At 48.6% G+C, this 16,191-nt stretch overlaps 2 protein-coding genes across 2 annotated transcripts in view; one reads left to right on the top strand and one right to left on the bottom strand.

Moving 5' to 3' along the window:
* LOC114590435 (methylenetetrahydrofolate reductase (NADPH)-like) overlaps positions 1-16,191 on the bottom strand; it is a 139,745-nt gene that overhangs the window by 31,645 nt on the left and 91,909 nt on the right. The window lies entirely within an intron of this gene.
* On the top strand, positions 6,187-7,149 carry LOC144328334 (uncharacterized). Its single transcript, XM_077931017.1, has 3 exons — positions 6,187-6,346; positions 6,516-6,677; positions 6,786-7,149. Exons 1-3 carry the CDS (start codon positions 6,311-6,313, stop codon positions 7,116-7,118), a joined length of 531 nt encoding a protein of 176 aa, XP_077787143.1. The 5' UTR covers positions 6,187-6,310; the 3' UTR covers positions 7,119-7,149.

The following is a 16,191-nucleotide window of genomic DNA, read 5'->3' as shown; positions in this document are numbered from 1 at the left end:
AGCAATGCTGTCTGAGGGACAAGACTTATCCCCTTTTCAGAAAGCCCTCCGATAGTTCTCAGGATGAAGTCCATGCCTTTGCATGACTAATTTTTTAAAGCGCTCATAGTCATGGATTTGGGATGAGGGGAGATGGCCCATCAATTCGGCTAGGTCTCCACAAATTAGGGAGCGCAAAATTGGCATGTACATTTTCAGGGACACCCCCATATCTCGGCAGGTTACTTCAAAAAGAGTCAGATAACTCAGAACATCAGTGGGGGGCTGATATTTCGGAAATGCCCCCCAGTTAAGGTTGCTCAAAGTTAGCCCCGGAGGAGACTGTCTGCCATTTTCTCCTCGTGGCTCCTCGTGATTGTAGTCATACCTTGGAACAGGATGTCGAGACGCTCATCCCTCCGGACGCAGGTGTTCCGCCGCTGCGTATACACGCGAGGGTCCAGGGAGAAATTCCTCCTCCTTCTCCGCCGCGTACCATCGCACCGCTCCACAAGTTTCCCAAGCTCTTACTGGCGAGTAGACCCGTCCTGGGGTGGGGGAACGCCGTCTCACCGTTCTGCGAATGTCGCACGATGGACACTCTCGACGGTGGTCTCCCACAGACACTTCTTGCAGCTGCTGCGGCAGATCTTGATACTCATAAGCCATCCGGCTGACTCTCTGCCCCATAAGAATGGTTTTGCACCCACTCAACCGCATCGCCCTCTGAAAACTCCATCTCTTTAGGCTCTGCATAAACAAGATAGTTCCCTCTAGGACGTATGGAGGCCATCCCAGCTTCCACTTCCTCACAAGGTGACAAGGGGTGGTTAACTGGCGCGCCCCTCTCTCTCTCCAAGTTGCAGGACTCTTGCCCACCCTTCCAAACAGTTCTTAATTCGCTGGCATCCACCAGCTCTCTCTCCGACTCGGGATCTCCCGAAAACCAGGAGGCGGATTCCACTCTGGGACTTGGAGGTTGGGGGGGGGGGTTGTCTCCGAAGGAAGGGAACTGCCTTCTCCACCCGGACCCCATTCGTCCACAGTTCGCAAAGTGTATTCCTGGGGAGCCCCGGCTTCCATAATTCCTGACTATCTCTATCCCCCCCCAAAATAAAACGCCTTAGTACACAAAAGATTCGTGCCAATTTAAAATCAAAGTGCCTTTCTGCAGGGAAGTTCCATCCCACCGCTGCCAGCATGTAGTAAAGGGGCTCCTTTACTACTACTACTAATAATAAAATTTATTTATACCCCGCCCTCCCCAGCCAAGACTGGGCTCAGGGTGGCTAACAACCAATAATAAAAAAACGTTGATTAAAATACAATTTAAAAGATTAAGATACAACATTAAAACATTAGGATGCAGCCTCTTCACGGGAGGGAAAAGGAAGTAGAAAGAGGGGGAGGGAATCAAATTGGCTCCAAGCCAAAGGCCAGGCGGAACAGCTCTGTCTTATAGACCCTGCGGAAAGAAATCAGATCCTGCAGGGCCCTGGTCTCATGAGGCAGAGCGTTCCACCAGGCCGGAGCCAGTGTTGAGAAGGCCCTGGCTCTGGTTGAGGCTAATCTAACTTCCTTAGGGCCCGGGACCTCTAGGGTGTTGCTATATATGGACCTTAAGGTCCTCTGTGGGGCATACCAGGAGAGGCGGTCCCATAGGTACGAGGGTCCTAGGCTGTGAAGGGCTTTAAAGGTCAAAACCAGCACCTTAAATCTGACCCTGTACTCCACCGGGAAAAGCACTGGGTGAATATGCTCCCATGGCAGAGACCCCGTGAGGAGCCTCGCTGCAGCATTCTGCACCCGCTGGAGTTTCTGGGACAGATTCAAGGGCAGCCCCACGTAGAGCGAATTACAGTAGTCAAGCCTGGAGGTGACCATTGCATGGATCACTGTGGCCAGGTTGGGGCGGGAAAGGTAAGGGACCAACTGCTTGATGAGGCGAAGGTGGAAAAATGTCGCCTTGGCTGTTGTAACCTGCGTCTCCATGGAAAGGGAGGTGTCAAGGATTACACCCAAACTCTTAACCGAAGGCTTCAATGAAGAGAAGGATGAATAAGGTCTCTAAGGAAATGGAGGCCAGAGAATTTCAGTTTGTTTCCCAACCTACCTCGTCTGTGCTTTCCTAATGAACACAAAAACATGAATGGGTCTGATCCATTCTTCACATTCTGATGTTCCTGTTTCTCTTTTCTCTTTTCTCATGGACAGGGAATTGATTTTGATGAAGATCAAATATCGGAAATCGGCCTGGAAGATGGGGAGGATCTTCCTCCAAGGTAATCCTGTGCTAATCCCCTCCCCCATAATCAATTGCTTTAAAAAAAAACCCGGTCCATTTCTATGGTGGTGGTGCTTGGGGTCTTTGAAGGATGGGAGGCAATAAACCCTTTTGACAAAAGTGCTACTCCTGTCTCCCCTCAGCATCCCAACCACAGCTTCTCTGGATGCGGCTGATCTTCCTCCTGAAAGCGGCAGCAGAGAGCAGCTGAACAACAGACTTATGGATTTCGTCGCAAGAATAAAGAGTGGGATGATCCGAAGGAAGGCGCTCCGAGATCTTTGCGCCTTCCTGCAGAAGATCCAGGAACATGTGAGTTGCGTGGCGAGTTCCCGCCTCCCCCACGGAAATAAAGACACAGGACACCAGTATTTTAGGTTAATGGGCAAAATTAGGCCACAACTTTATTGATTACAGGAATTGAGTGGTATTGGCTTAGGCATTGGTCCTATCGACTAACCGGCTTCAGCCTGATTGCTAGAAGACCGGCAAGGGTTAACCACCAGTAGGGGGAGTCCTGCTGATGTACATCAACTAGGAGCTCCCCCGGGGTCACCGCTCGGGGGGGCACGCCTTAGGCCCACACCTCCATAGGCTTCGGACAGGGCAACGCCCCACGGAATCCTTTACCGGACTACCGTTCGATATGGGGGAAGGTGATGGCGCTTCCTCCACCCCCCCCACTCATCTGCATAACAATACCCTTACCAATGCCTCACTGCCAATGCCGAGGAAGTTGTGACGATTTGCTACGAGGTAGGCAAAAAGCCAAAAGGCTGGTGCCAATTTGCCAAGTGGAAAAAATTCCTACCAGGCCCCTTGACGGCGACCAACCGAAGTCCATAGCAATGTCAAAGAGCCAAACCTAAAGGGTGGGAGGGTGGGGAAACCGGAGCAGCTGGGGCGCTGGGAGAAAGAGGGAAATCCTCAGCCGCGCCGGCCCTAAATAGCGCTGGCCACACCTCCCGGGCCAGCCGATTGGCTGGCAAGGGAGATGACGCGCCCGAGGATTCCCTGCTCTCACGGGGGCTGCAAGCCCACAACCCCATGAAGCCCACAACCCCACCTCCTCTCCAGCTCAGAAGTGGCTTTACTGAAGGGAAGCATTGCAACCATGCAGGGCTGTCAAGGCCTTCAGGCTGCTGCTTCTAGGCCCATCCTGCAAGGTGCCCAAGGATCAGGCATCCCAGCACATACTCAATTTGGAGAACAGAGCTGGGCCATAGTGAGTAAAATGGCTGAGAAAAGAAGAAAAAAGCAAAGATTAGGAAAAGAGGGTTTAGGTTTAGGATGCTAAATGTTTTGGAATGTTTGGAATAAAAATGTTATAGGGAAAAATGGTGATCAGTCCCTTCTCTGGGTTTCTTCTCAGCCATCGGCAGTGATTCATGCATGCTCCTATGGCCAACTGGTGGCGATTTCCTGCCTTTGTGCATTGGATCCGGACCCGGAGAGCAGGCAGCGGGCAGCAGAGGCTCTCTGCCATCTTCTGCCCATCCTGCGGCACAACGAAGGTAAGACTGGAAGAATTCATCCCAGCATGGGGTGGGGTGAGCAAGACCCAAACTAACCCTTTGGCTTTCCTTTGCAGAGACACTGGCAGGAACGTTAAGGAACCAAATGCTCATCATCGGAGCTGAGGAGGTCCTCGAATCCACCGGAGGACCGGTTCCTGGGCTGTTCGTGAATAACTGTTACTCTCTTGCCACGGTAAGTCGCTGTATCTCAAGCCACATGTTCTGGGTTCTGCAGAGGCAGCACCTGGGCTTTCTGCTCCCCAGCCCTGCCCTGTGGGCATCTCTGACCTTCCTCTCTCGCTTCAGGTCTTTGGCGCCTTTCTCCCTGCGGAGCAGCTCTTGGAGGCCATGTGCTTCCTGGCCAGAGACCTGGTTCTTGAGAGCAGCTTTGACCCCTTGGACATCTCCCACCTGCTGCAAAATTTCATCAAGCAGTTTGGCGGCACAAAAGTGAAGGTAAGGCATCTGGAAAGGTAGGAGAGAAGAAGATTCTCCGCTTTGGTGTAGGGGAGGCAACCAATACTCCCCAGGACCCTGAGTGGTACCTTGGAAGGAAGAGGCTGTGGTGGCACAGGTCAAGGGTCCCTCTTTCAATGAGGGATGGAGACAGCCCCGCTTCCTTGTACTCTCCAAGCAACCCTCTCCTTTTCTCTGACAGGTGGAGGTGCTGCTGGAGGCCTTCTACAGGATCAGCCAGGGGCCTACAGTGCAAGGCAGGAACATGGCCGTCTTCGCTTTCTCCATCTTGGCGCACCACCACCTGGACCAAGTGGTGCAATATCTCCTCCAGTTTCCCTTCGGGTAAGGAGCCCTCCAGGTTCTACTGGGCTAAGGGGGAGGTTGGCAAGCTGCAGGGCTTGCTCAGAAAGCCCTTGCTGCCATTTCCTCTCTCTGGAGCATGGCAGCAAGCAGAAGACTTGAATCTGACCATTGCTCTTGTTTTTGCATTCACAGAGACTGCGAGAGAATATGGAAGGAGGTTTTACCATCGGCCGATCCAGAAAAGCTGATCCATCTCATGGCCAAGCAGCTTGACCAAAGCCCCTTGGCGGAATCTGCCACCCAAGTGGTAAGGACCAACCACCTGCTTCCTGGCTTCCTTCTTCCCAGGGTAATATCGAGGGGTTCCTGTATTCTGCAGAAAAGCAGAGAAAGTGACTTGCACCCCTCTCTCTTCCAGCAACACCTCACCAGCCTGTTGCACGCCATCCTCAGGATGGAGGACTACAAGGCAGCTGTGCGCCAGAACTTCCCACAGCTGCTGATCGCTCTCCTGGGGATGGTTGTCAACTTCCACTACTATCAGGAATTCCTCGGGTGAGTAGTGTGTTGCAAAGGGACCAATGGAGTCCTTTCCCCTTCAGCCTCGGGGGGTTTCCAGTCCAGCTTGGTTTTCCAAGGGAGGCTCTCCTTCAGGCGGCTGCTGGGGAAGGAATGTGAGTGTGTGCCAATGACCCTCCTGGTAAAACTGGCCTTGCTTTGGTTCCAGAGGGGCTAAGGAAGTTCTGCACCTCCTTCTTGGCACCACTGGAGAGCAAGTGGAGGCGGCCATCGTTGACCAACTTTTCTGCCGGGAGACTTTCAGCCAGGGGTTGTCTGCCATGGTGAGGTAAGAGGAAGAACGCGGTGACCTTCCCCAGTGGTCTGGCAAACGGAGCTGAAGGCACGGGATCGGACTGTGCCCGTTTGCTTCCTGCGGTGTCTTTCCCTTCCTTACCAAGATCTCCTTCTCCATTTCAGAGCCGTCGGAAAGCAACGCTGGTGGATCTCTCCCATGGTGGAAAGCATCATCGCTGCTCTCGAGGACCAGGATTTTGCCGGGATGCCACAAGTCGCGGCAGCTATCTACATCGAGGTGAGGGGGACTGACGCGGGAGGAAATGGGTGCAGCAAGGAGGCCCTGGCTTGGTTTCTGCCGAGTGTTGGGCTACTTTGAGCCTAAGGACTGTTGCCTGTTTTAGTGCTCCTCAGAGTAGACCCATTGGATTTGATGTACATGGCAAACTTTGGTCCATTCACTTCAGTGGGTTTGCTCTGTGCAGAATTGCAAATGGTGGGTAAAAGGAGAACCTGTCTCAGCCTCTTATCCCTGAAGGGTTTCTTTCTCTTTGGGCCTCTTTAGCTGCTCAGCTGCCGTCTGGAGGTCTATCCCTGTGAAGATACACTGAAGCAGCTCCTCAACTGGCTGCAACACGACTGCCTGGAAGTCTGGAAGCTCAGTGTCAGAGGGATATCCCTGCTTCTGGACTCTGACATGGCAAGTGATGCTCAGAGGAAGGGGGGGTACAGATCTTGATTCTAATCATGGCCCAGCACTCTTTTGCTGGCACAATACTGAAGGGCCTGTGCTAAAAGGCATGAGGCCTTTCAGACCTTTGAAAAGATTCTCTCTTTTGTGTAGGACCCTGCGCTTCTGCGGCTCTTGCTGCTGGATTCCCTCTCTGATGTAGAAGCTGAGGTCCTCCCAGAGTTGATAGAGCTGGTAGACCAAGCCTACCATTCCAGGGAGCTGGGAGAGAAAGACCTGGAGATGCTGGCGGCAACCTACTGCGGCCTGGCTGCCCATGTGAGTATGAGGGGAAACATGACACCACACCCAGTGGAGGAGGAATGCTTTGGAAGAGGAAGGGTGGGGTTTAGACTGGCATGCAGCGGAGATGTTCTGGCTTCAGGAGGGTGTTCCTCTGGAAAGTGATCTGATGAGGAACAAAACCTCTGATATTTTCTGCCTACAGGAGGAAGCCTCCGTCCGGGCATCAGCCATCGAACATCTGGGGCTGCTTCGGGGCTGGGCGAGAGACCAAAGACTTCCCATTACAACAACAGAAGAGGAAGCCATTCACGAACTGGTTGTGGTCCTCATTCACCTCGAAGACGAGGACCTCGAAGTGGCCAAGGTGAGGGCCAAAGAGGTGGACTTATGCAGTAGGAGGGAGGGATTGTTCTCAGGAGCTTCTGAGACTATGTACTGCAATTTGTAACCCTCTTCTCTTCTTGTGTTGCAGGCCGCAAGGAGGGCTCTTTCCCATCTAGCCCCAGAAGTCAAGTGGTGGGCTCGTTCCAACAAATTTAGCCTCCACTTTGCTCTCCACCAGGCTGCCAAGCATCTGGTAAGGTCCCTCTGCCTTTGTTGGCAGCTTTGCCCAGGCATGTCTTTGGGAGTGCAAGGCTCTTCTGCTGCGCTCTCAAGCCTCTCTGATGCCACTTCTCCTTTGTCTTTGCCCACAGAGCAAGACCTTCAGCAAGCACATCCTTCGGAGTGCTGCCTTATCATGTACGCAGCCGTCTGCCAACAGCCTGCCAGCAGTCTCCAGGGTGGCAGCTCTGCTTCTGGGTAAGTCAAGCAACGTTCTTCCCTGGTAGGGATGGACAGAAACGTCTTGGTAACAATGGCAGGGAGGATGGACATGTCCCCAGGCCACCTGCTAGGTAGGCCTCCATCTGTGCCCAGATCTTGCTCTGAGTGCTCCGTGAGGGTGGAGGCCTCTAGAGCATACCTGTCCTCCTGCCAAGCTGCCTCTGTCTCCGCTTGCTTTGCACCCAGATGACGTCCCTTTTTTTGCCCTCTCTCTCTCTCTAGGTCATCTGGCTTTCCGGGATGCCAGTTTCATCCGCAATCAAGACATGGCATCCTATGGAACATGTGAGTGAGACGTACGGAGGGCAGGGAGGGATGCTTCTGCTGAGAAAGGTCTTCAGGGGAAGGCAAATTCTCAGATGTATGTTCAGGCAGAGGTGCCACAAGATGAACATGCAAAGAGAATTGGAATGTGACTTCACTGCTCTCTCTTACACACAAACACAGCTGACGGCTGTTTTCATATTGTTGATGGGTGGCTCTTTTCCTGTGCATCTCTGCCTTGCTCAACCTTTCTCCCTTGCCACTCAGGGCTGGAAGAGATGCAGCAGCACGAGGAAGAAGAGCTTAGGCAGACAGGGAGGAGCTGCCTGAACATCATGCAGCGGGCCTATAGACATCGGAAGAAAGGCAGGGTCCAGCGCTTTTTGAGGAGGCTGCTCCACTGCGTTCACAGGGAACCTTACCCGAAGGACTTCCTGAGCTGCATGCCAGGTGAGTGAGGCATCTGGTGGGCTATTGGGACATCTGGTGGGCTGTTTGGATGGGACATTTCTCAACGAGCCCCTTTCTCCTCCTGACAGAACATCCGGAGTAGCGCCAGGCCAAGGCAACGTGGACACCAGAGTTGTGCTGCAGAGATACCATCTTCTGCTCTCCGCAGGATCCAGTCTGGACCAGCGCCAGGAACACCAACGCCACCAGGATCGACCAAGAGGAGTGGTGCTGCCCTCACGACCCTCCGTACACAGCGGTAGGAAACCTTTTTGTTGTTGTGTTTCTTGTTGATGTTGTTTTTGATTGTTGATTTTATTGATTTTGAATCTCAGGGTGGTTCACAACACCAAGTATACGAAGCACAAAATAAATAATAAGAATAATCACTGCACAAAATTCATAATAAAAATATCAGAACATAATATAAATTAAATAAAAACATACTAAAAATAGCCACAAGACCAATGTATGCACACTAATAAACAATACAAGAGCCCTGAAACAACACTCCAGCCCACAAATACAAAATCTAAATCAACGTAACACATTTAACAACCATTTAAAACAACCCCACCTTCTTGAAGAAGGCTGATATATTAGATTTAGAAGGTTGGAATACGAGGTTTGGATGGCACGCCTACCTAACATACAACAAAGTGGCAGTGCATAAGGACTTTTAAAATCATATACAGTGGTACCTCGCAAGACGAATGCCTCGCAAGACAAAAAACTCGCTAGACGAAAGGTTTTTCCGTTTTCGAGTTGCCTCGCAAGACGATTTTCCCTATGGGCTTGCTTCGCAAGACGAAAACGTCTCCCGACTTTGTTTCCTTTGTCTAAAAACCGTTAAAACAAAGGGTGCTTAGCTTGAACAGCTGCAGTTGCGACTTGACTTTGAGGAGCAACTGTTAGCACGTGGTTTGGTAGCCTTTTCTCAGACTTTGCTCACTTTTGAAGCTTTTCCAAAACTTACCATTTGGTAAGTTAAACTTTTAAAACTTTTTTGGGGGGTTTTGGATTTTGGGTTGGGGTGTTTGGGATTCAAGGACTTGGTATTGTGGGGGGGTTTGCGATAATCTGGGAGCTTGTGGGGCTTTTTTTGGAATTTTTATGATTTTCTGTGACCATTGGGCCAGGTTGGTTTTTTTTGAAAATTTTTCTGAGTTTGAATTTCTGAGTGCTGGCTGGCTGGGGGAACAGTTGGAGAGGTTTCTGCAGGAATCTGGGAGCTTGTGGGGCTTTTTTTGGAATTTTTATGATTTTCTGTGACCATTGGGCCAGGTTGTTTTTTTTTGAAAATTTTTCTCAGTTTGAATTTCTGAGTGCTGGCTGGCTGGGGGAACAGTTGGAGAGGTTTCTGCAGGAATCTGGGACCATTGGGCCATGTTGTTATTTTTTCAATTTTTTTTTTCTGAGTTTGAATTTCTGAGTGCTGGCTGGCTGGGGGAACGGTTGGGGAGGTTTCTGCAGGAATCTGGGACCATTGGGCCATGTTGTTATTTTTTGAAATTTTTTTTTGTCTGGGTGGGGGAACAGTTGGGGAGGGGTTTGCAGCAGTTGGGGAGGGGCAGGGGGAGCAGTTGGGGAGGGGTTTGCAGCAGTTGGGGAGGGGCTGGGGGAGCAGTTGGGGAGGGGTTTGCAATTTCTGTGTGGTGGGTGGGTGGGTGTCTGTGGGAGCAGTTGAGGTTTTTGAAGACATTGGTGATTTTTGAAGCTTTTCCAAAACTTATTTTGCAGCCATTTGAGGTTTCTGAAGACTTCGGTGATTGATTGTTGAAGCTTTTCCAGAACTTCTCTTGCATCCATTTGGCAAGTTAAACTTTTAAAACTATTTGGGGGGGTTTTGGATTTTGGATTTTGGGTTGGGGTGTTTGGGATTCAAGGCCTTGGTTCTGGGTTTTAATTTCTGTGTGGTGGGTGGCTGGGTGCTTTTGAATTTTTTGGATTTGAAGCACATCACTGATTTTTTTTTCTTTTTCTGAGTTTACGAAGGTAAGAGCTGTGCTGCCATGGGACCCAAGAAGACTGCTGCTGCGGTGGCCGGCGAGAGGAAGAAGGAGAAGGTGACGCTGGAAATGAAGAAGGAGATCATCCGGAAGCACGACGGCGGAATGCGTGTGACGGACATCGCCAGGGAGTACGGGAGGAATCCATCAACCATCGGGACCATCCTGAAGATGAGGGAGAAGATCCTGGCGACTGATGCAGCCAAGGGAGTCACCAGGATCGTGACGAACCGCCCAGCTGTTCTGGAGGAGTGCACGTGGCACATGACGTTGGGAACTTTTTTGATACGAGGGTCATGTCATCTTTCAGGGAGGTGCTGAAAAGGCGGATGAAGCAGCAGACTATGGACAGGTTCTTGAGCAAGAAGCAAAGAGTGGAAGAGGAGCCTTCTTCGAGTGGTCCCCCAGAGTCTTAGAAAATGTACTGTACACTTTGTTGATTTTTAAATGTTTTTCTGTCATGTTTATAAAGTTAATTTATTTTCCCTTCAATTTTTGAACTGCTCTTTACAGTATGTGTGACTTTAAAGAGCAGTTAATAAACTGTTGTTGTACCAAATTTGGCTTTGTTTGGACTTTTTTTGACCATAGGAACGCATTAATTGATTTTCAATGCATTCCTATGGGATTTCGTGATTCGCAAGACGAAAAATTCGCTAGACGACAAAACTTGCGGAATGAATTAATTTCGTCTTGCGGGGCACCACTGTAGTAAGAATTTCATTATACAAGGTCTGGGATAAGTACTACAGACTATTAGAGCCCAAAATACCCTGGTGGGCATCCCCAGTGGAGATGATAACGGTAAAAAAGACAAACATGGGCACAAATTGGGCAACTTACCAACAATTAATAAAGGTAGAACAGGGCCAATTAAAAATCAAATTGTATGAAGAAATTAAACAGTATTGTAACGGCTGGATTCAATATCACCAAATAGTGCATATATTTAATCAGGATAAGAAAATTGGTTTTGGAGAAAAGAAGTCATTCTTACAAAAGGAATTAGTACAAATGAATAAAAAGACCCTATCTAGGATGTATGATCTACTTTTGGAATGGGAACTCAAGGATGAGATGCTAAAGGACGTTATGATAAAGTGGGCGCAGGATTTTGGCCACAACATAATGTTAGCTGTGGAAATTTGACATCAAGTTCACAGCATGTTATACAACAAGGGAGAATCTAATGAAAATGATCTACCGGTGGTACCTAACCCCTGCCCCATGGAATCGCCAAAAATCTATAAGCAAAAAACCAATGTGTGCTGGAGATGTAACACCGAGATAGGAACAATGTACCATATATGGTGGGGTGTAAGGAGATAAAAAGCTTTTGGAAGGTTTTTAAAAAATCATTCAACAAGAAACCAGAAGCGTATGTTGCAAGCATAAAATTTTGATTCTTAAGATTTTAGGCTCTTCTAGCCTTAACAATTTAAGCATTATTAGGATACATGGTTAGACATAAAGCATATAATCTTGATTCTTAAGATTTTAGACACTTCTAGCCTTAACAATTTAAGCATTATTATCAGTATTTATGGTTATACATAAAAGGTAAAGGTAAAACTCTTCCAGGTGGCCTTGCCACATTCCCCCCTTTCAAGCTTAGAAACAAGTCACCGTTGTTTCTCCAGCTTGACTCTCATGTTGAACCCCGGTATAGACAACTGTGTCTCTCAAGGGGACCTCTTCAGGGGGCATTTCACGAATTAGTCAAGCATACTCATGCTCTTCTTCTGCCGGGGGGGGGGCGGGGGGCAGGGCTCGGTATATGGCCATGGTGTGGGTTTCAGTGAGATTCTTAATGCTTCGGGCCACCATTCCTCTGACTAGAGATATGCAGCAAGGGGTGATGCAAAGAAGTATTAGGAAGACTAATCCTCCTACCGCAATGGCGGTCAAAAGGCTATGTAACCATCCTACTCCTGGGACCCAAGACCACATCCATTCCCAAGGATTCTGACTGGGTTGGTTATCATTTATAAGGGCCTGTAATTTTGGCAACTCGTCCTCAATAGTGTTGTTGAGGTCATGAAACTTCACTCTGCAGTTGCCTTCCGGGACTATTTTACAAAAACCTCCTGATTTGGCAAGGAGATAGTCAAGAGCAAGTCTATTAGCTGCTGCTATCTGGTTCAAATCCTCAATCTCGGACTGCAACTGTCGGAGGATATGTGTAGTGGCATTGATGGCTTTCTCCAACCTGCATGTTAGGGCAAATAGTGCTTCACGATTTTGTTCAGCCACAACTCCCGGATGTATGCCGATGGTGAGGATGCTAACGAAGCCTCCACCAACAGCACCCACAGAGCGGGCCAGGAAAATCTCATCACTGCACTGTTCCCCTTGGACTTCTCTCCTCTTTCTGTTTCTAAGAGAGGGTAGAGGAAGAAAAGCCTCCACAGTCACAGGGAAAGTAAAGGCACCCATTCCCACACACTGATAATTACCAGGGTGGTAATCAGTGGTTAGTCCATTATACAAGAACCAAAGATTGGGGTCCTTGATCAGCCAGCCAGAACAGATGGATCCCTGTCCGGTGAAGTTGACTGTATATTGGGGAAAGTATGGATACAGATCTGAGGATGTGGTGTTGCTTTGGTAAGAGGCGTTGAAGCAACCCCACAACCAAAACTTAGCAGTGCACTGTGTGTAATTTCCCAGCCAACCTTTATGTTGGTGGTGCTGGACATGCGGCCAACCTTTCCAGGTTGCTTCAGGTTAAGAACGGACCTCCAGAATGAATTAAGTACTTAACCCAAGGTACCACTGTAATGGAATTTATATACCCCCCTATACCCCGGGGTCTCAGGGCAGTTCACAGAATAAAATCAAGATATAAAACCATAAAAGACATAATAAAAACAAAAACCCAATAGCCCCCCTCAAAAAGAAAAAAAACCACTTAAAAAGGGGATAGGATGCAAATCAGATCAACCAAAGCCTTGGTTAAAAAGGAACGTGATTAGGAGTATGCACGATTCTAGTCCAGGGATCAGCAAACTTTTTCAGAAGGGGGCCGGTCCACTGTCCCTCAGACCTTGTGGGGGGCCTGACTATATTTTGGGGGAAAATGCGAACGAATTCCTATGCCCCACAAATAACCAAGAGATGCATTTTAAATAAAAGGACACATTCAACTCATGTAAAAACACGCTGGTTCCCGGACCGTCCGTGGGCCGGATTGAGAAGGCGATTGGGCTGGATCCGGCCCCCGGATCTTAGTTTGCCTACCCATCTTCTAGTCCTTCTTTGATACCCCAAGATTCCAGAGTACTGATTCTAGTCAATAACCCAAGATTCTAGTCCAAACTTTGTCATAAATTCACCCCCAGCGGCAGCTTAAGAAGACAGCTTAAGGACATAAAGTGGCCTGGATGAGGCCCATCTAGTCCAGCACCCTGTTTCCACAGTGGGAAGCCCCCAGGCAGCTTGACTCCTGTGGTTTCCAGCAACAGGCAATTGCTTCTCCCAAAGAATGCTGGAACTGTAGTTTGCTAAGGGGTGCTGGGGATTGCAGATGGTAAGGGTTATGTATGTACTGAAGTTCTCACCCTGGGCCAGCAGGGGGATACTGTAGATAGTTTTCACTCAGGTCCACATATGGGATTGAGAGTGACATTCAGTGATTGGATAGTTACAGAGAGTGTTTATATTTTATTCTCGGTTTTTCCCCTTGCCAAATATATTTAGAAATACCTTTTAGCCATGTGTTGAAACAACCTGTCTAGCCAATCACCGGAATCAATTGAAACAGAATAACATTCTTGGCAATACAGTTATCTTTATAGTCGACACTCTACCTAGTAGTGAAAGATCCATTCTGCTCCAAATTTGCAAATTTAATATCTTCTCGAAAAGACCCTGATGTTGGGAAAGATGGAGGGCACAAGGAGAAGGGGACGACAGAGGACGAGATGGTTGGACAGTGTTCTTGAAGCTATGAACATGAGTTTGACCAAGCTGCGGGAGGCAGTGGAAGACAGGAGTGCCTGGCGTGCTCTGGTCCAGGGGGTCACAAAGAGTCAGACATGACTAAACAACAACAATATCTTCCCAGGTTTTCAAATAATTATCTTTAAACAAATTTATATTGTTTGCTGTTGCCCATACACCTAAATACTTAACCCATGGCTGTGATGGCAGCCTACATTTAAAGCATGGGCTTCACCCAAAAAATTCTGGGAACAGTAGTTTAAGGGTGCTAGGAATTATAGTTGCATGTGGGGTAAACTTCTGTTTTTGGGATTCTTTTGGGGTAGCTTTTGGGACTTTTTTGTTCAGAGGAAAAGTGAGGAAGAGAGGCCACATGGATAGAAGCTTATAAAACGATGCACAGTTCGGAGGAGGTGGAAAGAGAAGTTTTTCTCCTCCTCTCACAACATCATGGTCATCTAGCGAAGCTGAATGTGGGAAGAGTCAGGGCAGAGATAAAGAAATGCTTTTTCACACAGCTGTGGAACCGTTAAACTATGGAACTCACTGCCACAGGAGGCAGTGACGGCCACCAACTTGGATGGCTTTAAGAGAGGACCAGACAGGTACATGGAGGAGAAAGCTATTGATGACTTAACCACCATTCTGGCAATGCTTTGCTTCCACGGTCAAAGGCAGTCAGTCATGCTTCTCAATGCCGGTCACTAGGAACTAGAGGAAGGAAGTGGTCTTGTGCCCTGGTCTTATTTGTGCGCTTAAGCAAGACGAAGGAGATAGTGTTGGACTTTCGGAGGAAGAGAGAACTAGCCCCGCTGTACATTGGGGAGGGCTGTATGGAGAGAGTCTCTTCCTTTAAATTCCTGGGAGTTTATCTCAGTGAAGACCTTACTTGGAAAATCAATATAACCCAGCTGGTTAAGAAGGCCCAACGGAGACTCCATCTCCTCAGTACATTGCGAAAGAATGATGTCAATCAACATTTGATTGTCCTTTCATACTGCAACATGGTATGGTACGTTGGTTTGACATCAACTGATAGGAGGTGCCTACAGAGGGTGGTGAATACAGCACAAGATAAACTGCTTCTGGTGCAACAGGACACCGTGATGGAAACCAGAGTGCATGGAACCGCCGTTTACCTTCCCGCCGGAGCGGTACCTATTTATCTACTTGCGCTGGCGTGCTTTTGAACTGTTGGGTTGGCAAATCCCAAAAGGACCTTAAAAGAGGGGCCAGAGGGAGACTGCACCTGGAAGACAAAGGATTGTGCAAAATTTGGGTTAATACTCAATAATGCAATGTAACAGACATCACGTATTTTCAGGGCGCTGAGACTTTCGGCTTCCGTTCAGGTTGAAAGAAAAAGTTTATAGCCAAGTTAAGGCGGGTGGTGCTGTGGTCTAAACCACTGAGCCTTTTGGGCTTGCCGATCAGGTCGGTGGTTCGAATCCCCACCATGGGGTGAGCTCCCGTTGTTCGGTCTCAGCTCCTGCCAACCTAGCGGTTCGAAAGCACACCCAAAAGTGCAAGTAGATAAATAGGTACCGCTCCAGCGGGAAGGTAAACGGCATTTCCGTGTGCTGCTCTGGTTTTGCCAGAAGCTGCTTAGTCATGCTGGCCACATGACCCGGAAAAACTGCGGACAAAGATCGGCTCCCTCGGCCAGTAAAGCGAGATGAGCATCGCAACCCCAGAGTCGTCTGCAACTGGACTTAACTGTCAGGCATTCTTTACCTTTTTTTACAAAAAAAAGGTAAAAAATGGATTAGAAAAATGTAATTAGATGGGGGGGGGCAGAGTCCAAGGGATCTAAGCGATCACAGAAGTGTAGAAATTGAAAATGATGTGAATGTATAAGAATGTTTAAAAACAAAATAAAACATTTTTTTAAAAAAAGTTTATAGCCCTTCTTATTTTATTTATATTTCATGAAGTTTATATACCCTAAGCCTCAAAACGGATTATTACAGACTAGCACGAAGTGCTTGGAATTTTTAAAAAACAAACAAAAAGAGATGTGTTTATAAACGGATAGCATCATTTGTGAGTTTGGACCAGCCACCCCAAAAATCAGGCAAAGTCGTGCTGAAGTCACGCTTCCATCTGGCATGTTGGTTCAAAAAGGCACCCAAACATTGACGTCAATCCTCAGGAACTCTTGTACTATCTCAAGATGCCGCTGAACCTGTGCCCCCGAACAGGCCTAAGCCATGCAAAAGTGATTCTTCTGTCCACCATCTTGTTGCAAAATGGCGCCCGGCGCCCATGTGTTTCTGCCCCACAAGTCCCAATGGACACCAGCCATGGGTGATTGGGGGGGAGGGGCCACGTTACCATAACTCCCTGCATTCACCATGCTGTGCCCCCAGCCACACTGCTACAACGTGA

This window comes from Podarcis muralis, chromosome 7 (assembly GCF_964188315.1).
Source record: "Podarcis muralis chromosome 7, rPodMur119.hap1.1, whole genome shotgun sequence".
NCBI lineage: Eukaryota > Metazoa > Chordata > Lepidosauria > Squamata > Lacertidae > Podarcis > Podarcis muralis.
This window is presented reverse-complemented; position numbering and strand designations above follow the sequence as displayed.